General features: G+C 33.2%; 1 protein-coding gene across 4 annotated transcripts in view; it reads left to right on the plus strand.

Annotated features, from left to right (window-relative positions):
* The window catches only part of RASEF (RAS and EF-hand domain containing), a 413,955-nt gene that overhangs the window by 108,249 nt on the left and 295,692 nt on the right, over positions 1 to 10,014 (plus strand). Inside the window, exon 16 of one of the 4 annotated variants that reach the window (XM_074196675.1) lies at positions 353 to 5,943. The exons of 2 other annotated variants lie outside the window; for them this stretch is intronic. In XM_074196675.1, the coding sequence (XP_074052776.1) occupies positions 353 to 458 (106 nt within the window). In that variant the 3' untranslated portion in view covers positions 459 to 5,943. Of the gene's footprint in view, positions 1 to 352; positions 5,944 to 10,014 lie in introns of those variants that run through there. One more of the 4 variants, XM_074196674.1, reaches the window with a different exon arrangement.

Genomic DNA, 10,014 nt, shown 5'->3' on the forward strand with positions numbered 1-10,014 from the left:
AACAATTTTAAGGTATATAAAAGTATTTGACTTATGTCACATCTGTGTGAGGTAAAATATGCACAAATGCACAGATTTCATTTACATATATGTAAGTGTGTTAATACATAGATTTATAAATCTGTGTTGTATACATGATTGACATATAGGTACTATTTTTCTCTTAGAGATTTTGGAAAGTGACTGCTAAGTAGTATGTTGTAGAGTCTACAAGTTTACTCATTGCTTTCCAGATAAACTTACCCTAGCTGTGGACAATAGATTTTTATTGTTGTTAGCTATTTCTGCTGCTATTTAAGTAAAAAGTGATTCTGTTAACTTAAGATTTCTATATGTGTTTTTTATTTTTAAGGGAGGTGAGAAAAAGAACTGATGATGGCGACAGCAAATCAATTACCAAATTGACTGCAGCAGGTGCAAAAAAGTCAGCACAGACGAAGAACTGCTGTAATGGTTAAATCAGAAATTTTTGTACCTTTATTATCCTGAGTAATGGGATGGCATATACCTTTATACTATCCTGAGTAATAGGATGACATATACTAGTGACTGCTAGAATGTGGATATTTACATAACATGGGTCATTTCTACCATTGTTTATTCCATCTCATTGTGGAACCTCTCTCCAATCTTGCCCTTCCTTTCCATGTGATTATAGGAATTCATAAATTCCCCATAAATTCATAAAAATCCACATAAAATCCCATAAATTCATAAAAAACATCTTTTTTTGACCATCAGAGAGTTTCTGTGGCCAAACTCCATTAAAATCTTATTAAACATTTTTATAAACACCAAGTAACCTTGCTCTTAAATCAGAATTAGTGAAGAAGCTCTTATTTAAATATATTTATATGATAAATTATTTTCCATTACTTTTGCCAATATTTATTTGACATATTTAAATAGTTAGCATAGTGGAAATAACCCTTGTCTGGGAGTCAGGATCATGATCTTGCCACTATCCTTAAACTACCTACCTGTTACTGAATGTGTTAGTGCCTTAGTTCCTCATGTATTTAAAAAAATGAGAGAACAGGTCTAAATAATCTTCAAAGTCTCGGCTAGTTCTCCATGCCTGTGACTTTATGATTTGAATCATATAATGATTTATTGCACATTCTTTATGAAGAATATAGCTTCAAGGGTTCTAGCAACTCATTATTTTGATACAAGAGTATTTCTCTCACTATTAAAAATAAAGAGAAGTATTTATTAAAAGTTAAAAGTGATTGATATTTTATGTCTCAGGCTATGCTATTAATTGAAAAATAAAATTAAAAAAAGTAAATGGATTTTAAAAAAGCATTTTGATTTTTGGGAATGCTTTCTATAGAGGAAGGAAAAGTTATCTAGAAATATACTATGTGTAGTAAGTTAAAATTTTAGATTTTAATGGAAACTACTCCAAACACTTCTAAAAAAAGTATGATTTGTTGGACATATTCTGCAATCTTAAAAAAATGAAATAAATTTCAGAAAAAACTATATTCATAGATTGAAGTTGTACTATGTTTTTTAAAAACTTTCAATAGTTTCATAAGAATATCTCATGAAAATTAAAACATTCCAATTTTAGTATTATTTGCATTAGACATATTAAATATAACAAATATCTATTTTTAAAGATACTATTTTTTAGGGTTTAAAATTAGTTGATAATTACACATCTTATTTTAAAAGATAAGAGAAGTTATAAAAATGTTTTTCACCATTATTAATATTTATAAATTATAGTCATTCTTATTCCCAATTCAGAAAACCATAAGAGTACATGTCTCTCCAGAGAAATTAGTATGACCTTCTGGGTTTTTTTTGTTGTTTCTGAGAGGAAATAGGACAACATCTAATATGGAAGCCCCAAGATATTTGTGTGGTAGACAAAACACATCTTATCTGATGGAAAATGAGACTGAGTAAAATAGTTTCAAGATTTTGTTTGTATTTAATCTGAAAAATCCCTATATGCATGGGACTCTATATATCTATAGGGTTCAGTTTGGATAGAAAAAAAAGAAATTAGGTCTTCATTTCAGTTATCTGCTAGGTTCAGATTCAAGGCTTATTGATGAAATTAAAAGGAAAACTTATCAATAACAAGAAATTTAGTATGCTAAGTAAAAGAAAAGTTCATAATAAGCTCTGAATTAGCTCTGAGGCAGCAAATGATTGTGGTTTTTTACATTTAGTTTTAGTGTACTCTTACAGATTTAGTTATTAAAAGCTGAGTCTACTTTAAAAATGCTGCACCAACACAAGAGTGTATTTTTAGTTAAATAAGTTGTCTTATTTGTGCCATATTGTCTTTAACTTATGTTATAAATGTCTTAGTTCTTTCTGATTTTATTTTTAAATAACCTAGTAAAGCAAAGGTTCTGTTGCTGCTATCCTTTGACCACCTAATGGTTATACTTTTGTCTCTTACAATATTGAACTAATAATGAAATGTAGTTCATGTAAATAGCATGTGTTAGACTTCTGCATACTTTTTAGGATGTTCATCATACTTAAAAGCTATGCAACTTAGTACATTTCATGACACTTATTTATTTCCAAGGAAATATCTCTTTGTACTTGTCTAATATTCTGTAAATAAGATTATGTATATTAGAAAGAAGTATTGTTTTACTCTGTTGTTTGTAAAGTCAGTTTATTCATTATTAGCAAAATTAAAATATGGTTGGAGAACTATAAATGAACAATTCAATGTGAAGGTAGATGAAAATTTCTAATTATGTGATTGGAATGTTGTTAAAATAAGACAAACCTACCAACAATCCTATCTTCACTAAGGTGGATTCTATCTTCACTACATCAGGATGTAGATTTGACCAGAAGTAGATAAACTACATATAATTGTTTTTAAATCTGTTTACTACTTTAAAAATTATACATAAGGTTCCACTTAATCAGCTCATCATTATTTCTTTAGCTCTTTTTTTGCAAGTACATTCTTGGCTCTATTTCACACCAATGTTATATCCTTTATAAAAATCATGAATTCTGGCAATTTGAAAAGGATTTAAATTTCATTATAGAATACCTTACAAGGAAATTTTTTTTATTCATAACTTTTAGCACCATTTCCCCCTGAAAATGTATTTTTACTCATTTGATCATTTAATACCTAATGTGATTTGTATAAACCCAAATTTCATAACTTTACTATTAAAAATAAAGTCTAAAATAAAAGATTTATTTTCATGTTTATATAGGGATCAGTTTTAGTAATGACTTTTTTATATGTGAATGTACAAATGTATATAAGTAATTTCCTATGTCTATATGAAGTAGGTCTCAGAATATGGAGTAATAATTTTTATGCTGATTGTTATGGTTTATATTTTCAAAGTCTGAACTGTATTTCATTCATTTTTACTTTTCTTCAAATCATTAATAATTATGCCATAAAATATACTTTTTATACCATTTCTTATCTCTATTAGTATGCTTGATATATATATATATACATATATATATAATTGCAAATTCAATAAAGTGTGCTCTAATTGACTTTTTTGAATATTCACTCCTGCTTTGTCCCAAGTTGTGCTAATGCTCTTTTAATTTTAGGATGAGCCTTAGTTGAAAATATCAAAGTACACATTGAAAGCTGTATTCATTGCTTTAGCCAAAATGTGGGAGTCCAGGGCTCAAGATCCCTTGACAATGTGGGTGTCTGGGTTCAAATAACCTGTTTAAACATATTGTTGATCAACAAAAACATCATACAACTATTTGTCAGGTGATTAAGATCTGGTCACTTTGATCAAGATTCTTGTCCTTAAACTTTTAGTTGTGTTTTAATCCAATCATATGCTTTATAAAATCAGTTCTCCCTGGCATCAGGGTCACAGATAATAAGAAACTGAGAGGAGTTGGCAGTCACCAACTGAAGAATATACTTGAGTGTGGGCATGGTAGTAAGAATCTGTAAGACCAGAAGAGGTGAACTGGTTGGTTTGAGAACAAAGGATAATCAATAGTTAGCTTCTGTACCATTGTTATCTAAGAAAAACCGAGAGAACTAAAGACCCCAGCAAATTGTGATGAAACACCTTGGTGTGCATATTGATTATCTTTTTTTTATACAGGATATAGATAACCATCACATGGGATGCAAGGATGGATAAATTGTGTTCTCGATAGTTGAAAGGAGATCATCAATTTAGTGAAGAATCATGGTCTCTCTCACAGATCTTCTGTTATCTAGACTAAACTTTAGTTCTTCAGCCAATGTCCAACTTTATGTTTTCACTTTCTCCTGTACAGTATATTCCCTCTGGATTATCAGATCTGTCCTAAAATGGATTCCATTGTTAACAGTAACTCCACATAAGAGCTAATCAAAATACAGTACAGCAGTATTTTAATTTACCTAATTCTTGTGTTTGTGTGTGTGTGTGTGTGTGTGTGTGTGTGTGTGTGTGTGTGTGTATTTGGACCAGGGATTTCATTGGTAGACAGAATTTCCAGATCAGAAGACAGGAAGACTCATCTTCCTGAGTTTAGGTCCACTCTTATATACTTGATAGCTGAGTAACTGGTCAAGAAAGTGGCAAACCACTTAGGGATCTTTGCTAAAGCAAAACAAAACAAAACAAAACTATTCAACAACATCAATTTGGACACTGAGAAGATGTTTGTGCAGGTTCTCCCGAATAAGTCCATAGTATGACTTACACAAATCTTCTTGCCCTCTCTGAGGTCAAATCTTTATCCATAATGTCTCTTTGCTTCTCATTTTGGATACTCACTGGTATTAATGAAGTTTAGGATTGTGTTAATACTTTTAGCTACTATGCCACTCTGTAGTAGATTCACATTAAAATAGAAGTAAACTAAATTGCCTAAGTGTTTTCCTTATGAACTACTACACACTTACAAGATCTCCTTTTTTTGTTTCAATCAGAGATTTTAGAACTTAGCATTTATTTTTGTTAAATCTAAATCTAGGGTCAACCTGTGACATCTTTTTTAGATTCAACTTCTGATTTCCAGTTTTATAGCCATACCTTCTAACTTTGTATCCTTTCAGAAGCAAATTAGAATTGCAGAGATAACCATCACCACTGACATCTTTAAAAAGGCAAGGTATTGATCAAGCAATACCACTACTGGGTCTATACCCTGAAGAGTTTATGAAAAAAGGGTAAAAATATCACTTATACAAAGCAACCCTGTTTGTGGTGACAAAGAACTGGAAATTAAGTGAATGTCCTTCAATTGGGGAATGACTTAACGAACTGTAGTATATGTCTATGATGGAACACTGTTGTTCTATTAGAAACCAGGAAGGATGGGAATTCAGGGAAGCCTGGGAGAATTTGCTTGAACTGATGCTGACGAGATGAGCAGAACCAGAAGAACATTTTAAACCCAACAGTAATATGGGGGTGATGGTCAACCTTAATGGACTTGCTCAATCCATTAGTACAACAATAAGGCATAATTTGAGGGTATCTTCAATGGAGAATACCATCTGTATCCAGAGAAAGAATTGTGGAGTTTGAACAAAGACCAAAGACTATTACCTTTAATTTAAAAAAAGGCAAGGTAATGTATATACAGTGAAGCTAGTTAACTATACTTGGCAGTTAACAGGGGAGCAGATTTAAATTTAATGATTTATTTAGGTCTAAGACATTTAGGCTTAAAGATACAAAAAAAGTCAATAGTATGAAAAGAGTTTTAAATAACAATATCAGAAACTCCATAAGGTAAGAATGTTTTTAACTACTGAACAATGATATAGTTTCTTTCCAGACAGTAATGTAACACTAGGTTCCTGGTGATAATGAGACTATAGAAAGTTAGGGTACCATTATCCCACCTTTTTTAATTGAAAATCTGACAAGATATCTCAGGACAGGATTTTAAAAATATTTCTATATAACATTTTCATAATTTTTACTTGTTATTGATTGCTTTTTTCTCATTTCCCCTTTGAAATTACTCTTTGAAACAAAGGATAATTGTTAATAGGTTTCAATTTTATTTCTCAATTTAAAAATTGTAACCAGAGTGAAGTTTCTCTCTAAATATACTAGGTTATAATTTCTCTGAGAGGAGGGAGTCAAATGTAAACAAATTAAGCTGTAGTAGGTAAATATTCTCTCCTAATACTGAATTCACTATATTTGGTGTTTTTCTCCTCCCTTTCATTTAGTCAGTATGAGAAATATCCAATGTTTGAAACAGTATCCATTGATCTAAATCTAATTGATCACCAGAATGTTAGAGGGAACATAGCAGTGGCCTTTAATTTGAATCTTGGATCTGATAATTTACTAGCTTTATTACCATGGAAAGTCAAATTCCTTTCCAATTTCCTCTTCTGTGAAATGGGGATAATAATAATTATACTACACACATAACATGTTGAAACTGCTAAATGTTTGCTAGTGCAAACATTTTGCATAATCAACAACAATGTTTTTACAGCATGGATATAATAAAGTACTATTGTAAAATAAAACAAAATCTAGAGCACATTTAATTATTTGCATAATAATTATACTTGATGATAATTAGAAGATAGCAAACTGCTTATAGAACGGACTGAATTCTGCTTTAGTCAAATCATTTTTTCTCTAAGAATTAAAGATTTTAGGGGTGGAGTCAAGATGGCAGTGAGAAGGCAAGAATTCTCAGAAACTCAGTCTCCAAAAAAACTCCAAAATCCATTGAATTGTGACTCTAGCCAAAATTTAGAGGGGCAGAACCCACAGAAAGATTGAGTGATATAATTTCCCAGTCTAAGGCATTTTAGAAGTTCCACAGGAAAGGTCTATTTAACAGAGACCAGGGGTTGGAAAAAGCCATAGCTGCAGCACAGCCCAAGGATTACTGGGAACAGCTTGAATGGCTAGTGAGAGAACTCTGCTGCACCAGACTGAGTGGGGAGTGAGCACTGGCCTCAAAGCAGCCCTGTGATGAGAGCCTGCAGTGGGAATCAGGGAAGCTGGCCTGCACAGATGGTAAAGGGATCAGGAGAGACTGCATAAATCTCTCTGTTCTACCTGGGGAAGGACTCAGCTATTTTCCCACACTCAGATCCAGGCTGCAGTTTGGACTTCCATACTATATAGATGCTCTGGGACTCTCCTCACAGCTCCAGGGTAGGGGGGGCTGTGATCATCTACATATCAAAGCACAGACAAGAAAGCAGTCAGAGCCTCTCATAAGACCTTGGAGTAATTAATGTCCCAGTGGGACATCCCCAAACCCCCCTCCAAAAAAACCTTTGAAAGTGTGGTAAATCAGTCATAGGCTGAGGAAATGAGCAAACAAAAGAAGAATCTGACCATAGAAAATTACTTTGGTCCCCATGAAAGATTCAGAAGATGACAAACTTGAATCTTCTGTATCCAAAGCCTTCAAGAGAAATAGAAAGTGGGCTCAGGCTATGGATGAGCTCAAAAAAGACTTTGAAAAGCAATTAAGGGAAGTAGAGGAAAAATTGGGAGGAGAAATGAGAGTTATGTGGATAAATCATGAAAACCAAATCAGCAACTTGGTGAAAGAAATAAAAAAATACTTAAGAATATAATGCTAAAAACCAGTTAAAGCCAAATGGAAAAAGCAACACAAAAGGCAAATGAGAATAATGCCTTAAAAAGCAAATTAGCCAGCTGGAAAAGGAGATTAAAAAAAAAGTTCTCTGAAGAAAATAATTCCTTCAAATGCTGAATGGAAACTGATGACTTTGCGAGACATCAGGAAGAAATAAAACTATTTCAAAAAAGCCAAAAACTAGAAGAAAATGTGAAATATCTCCTTGGAAAAATAACTGACCTTGAAAACAGATTGAGAAGAGATAATTTAAAAATTATTGAGCTACCAGAAAGTCATGATCAGGAAAAGAGCCTAGATTTCAAGAAATAATATAGCAGGGACAGCTAGGTGGCATAGTGGATAAAGCCCCAGCCCTGGAGTCAGGAATACCTGAGTTCAAATGTGGTCTTAGACATTTAATAATTACCTATCTGTGTCACCTTGGGCAAGCCACTTATCCCCATTGCCTTGCAAAAGAAAACAAAACAAAAAATAATATAGCAAAATTGCCCTAAGATCCTAGAAGCAGAGGGTAAAATAGAAATTGAGGGAATTTACTGGTCACTCCAGGGAAAGAGATCCCCAAAAAAGAACTTCCAGGAATATTATAGCCAAATTCCCAAACTCCTAAGTCAAAGAGAAAATTTTAACAGCTTCTAGAAACTAACAATTCAACTACTGTGGCTCTATAGTCAGAATTATACAGGCTATGGCAGCATCTTCATTAAGGGCTCATAGGGCTTGGACTATGATATCCCAGAAGGCAAAAAATCTTGGTTTACAAACGAGAATCAACTACCCAGCAAAACTGAACATCCTCTTTCAGGGGAAAAGTTGGACTTCTTTTCCTATTGAAACAACCAGAGCTGAAAAGAAAGTTTGGTCTTCAAGTACAGGACTCAGGAGAACCATAGAGGGAGTGGACAAGAAGGACTAACTATGAGGAACTTAATGATGTTGAACTGTTTATATTCCATCATGGAAAGAAGATACTGATTAACTCATATGAATTTTCTCATTTAAAGAACAGTTAGAAGGAGCATATATACACAAGGCACAGGTAGGAGCTGAATATAATGATATAATATAGTAAAAAAGATGGAGTCAGTGGGTGACAAAGGAAAGTGCTGGGAGGAAGAGAAAGGAGAGGAAGAAGGGGCTAAGATATTTCACGTAAGATTTAAAAGAAAGCTTTTTTCAAAGGGGAATGAGTGAGCCTTCATTTTCATCAGAAATGGCTCAGAATGGAAATAACATACACGCTTAATAGGTGTGTAGGGTATAGAAATCTAACTTACCCTAGAGAAAAATGAGAAGGGATGGTATAAGGGGGAGTGGGGGAAGGGGGGGAAGGTGATAGAAGAGAGGGAAAAGAGTGGGAAAAGGTACTTAGATACAACACACTTTTGAACAGGGACAAGGTAAAAGGAGAGAGAGAAAATAGAATAAATGAGAGTGGGAAGGAATAGAGTGGAGGGAAATACAGCTAGTAATAGCAACTGTGAGAAAAAATAATGAAGCAGCTTCTTTGGTGGACTTATGATAATGAAGGTAACTCATCAGAGAGACAGAGCCATTGGAATCTGAATACAGACTGAATTTTTTCTCTCTCACTATTCTTGAGGTTTCTCCTCTTCTTTGGGGGGGGGGGAGTGTTTATGTTTGCTCTCATAGCAAGATTACTGTAATAATATAAAATAAATAAACCAAAAAAAGACTTGCATATAAGGAATTAAAATCTTTATTTTTGAAAGTCAAAAACCAAACAAAAACGGGGGGGGGGGGGGGAATCTGGCAGCTCCAGTCGGAAGGCAATTCTCAATAGGAACAATGAAAAAACAAAATAGATTTTCTATTAAAATAGTTGAAATTTGGGACAGCTAGGTGGCACAGTGAATAGAGCACTGGCCCTAAAGTCAGGAGTACCTGAGTTCAAATCCAGCCTCAGACACTTAATAATAATTACCTAGCTGTGTGGCCTTGGGCAAGCCACTTAACCCCATTGCCTTGCAAAAACTAAAAAAAAAAATAGTTGAAATTCTCAACACAAAATATGCTTGGGCTACTTCAACAAAGTTAAATAAAATCCATATTTGAAAAAAAAGAATTATAGAGTTTAGAATTGGAAATATTTAATGTGATTTAATCCAACTTCTCACCCTATGTTGAGCTTGATGTCTTGAAAGAATCCTGAATTTGAAATCAGAGGACCCAAGTTTGAATCCTGGTCTTGCTCCTTGAAATTGTGTAACCTTGGGTTTTTAAATTTGTTTAATTCTGTTTTCTCATTTATAAAATGATGGGGTTGTGTTATATGAACCTGTACATTTCAGATTATATAATGTTCAATGGTTGGAGAAAATTAGCTTGAGAAAATTCTTTATTATGTTGAACATTTCTTCTTTCTACCAATAGTTCCACTCCCTTGTGGAGTAGGGCAAAAGTCTGGTCCCTCTT

This window comes from Macrotis lagotis, chromosome 8 (assembly GCF_037893015.1).
Source record: "Macrotis lagotis isolate mMagLag1 chromosome 8, bilby.v1.9.chrom.fasta, whole genome shotgun sequence".
In the NCBI taxonomy this organism is placed as follows: Eukaryota; Metazoa; Chordata; class Mammalia; order Peramelemorphia; family Peramelidae; genus Macrotis; species Macrotis lagotis.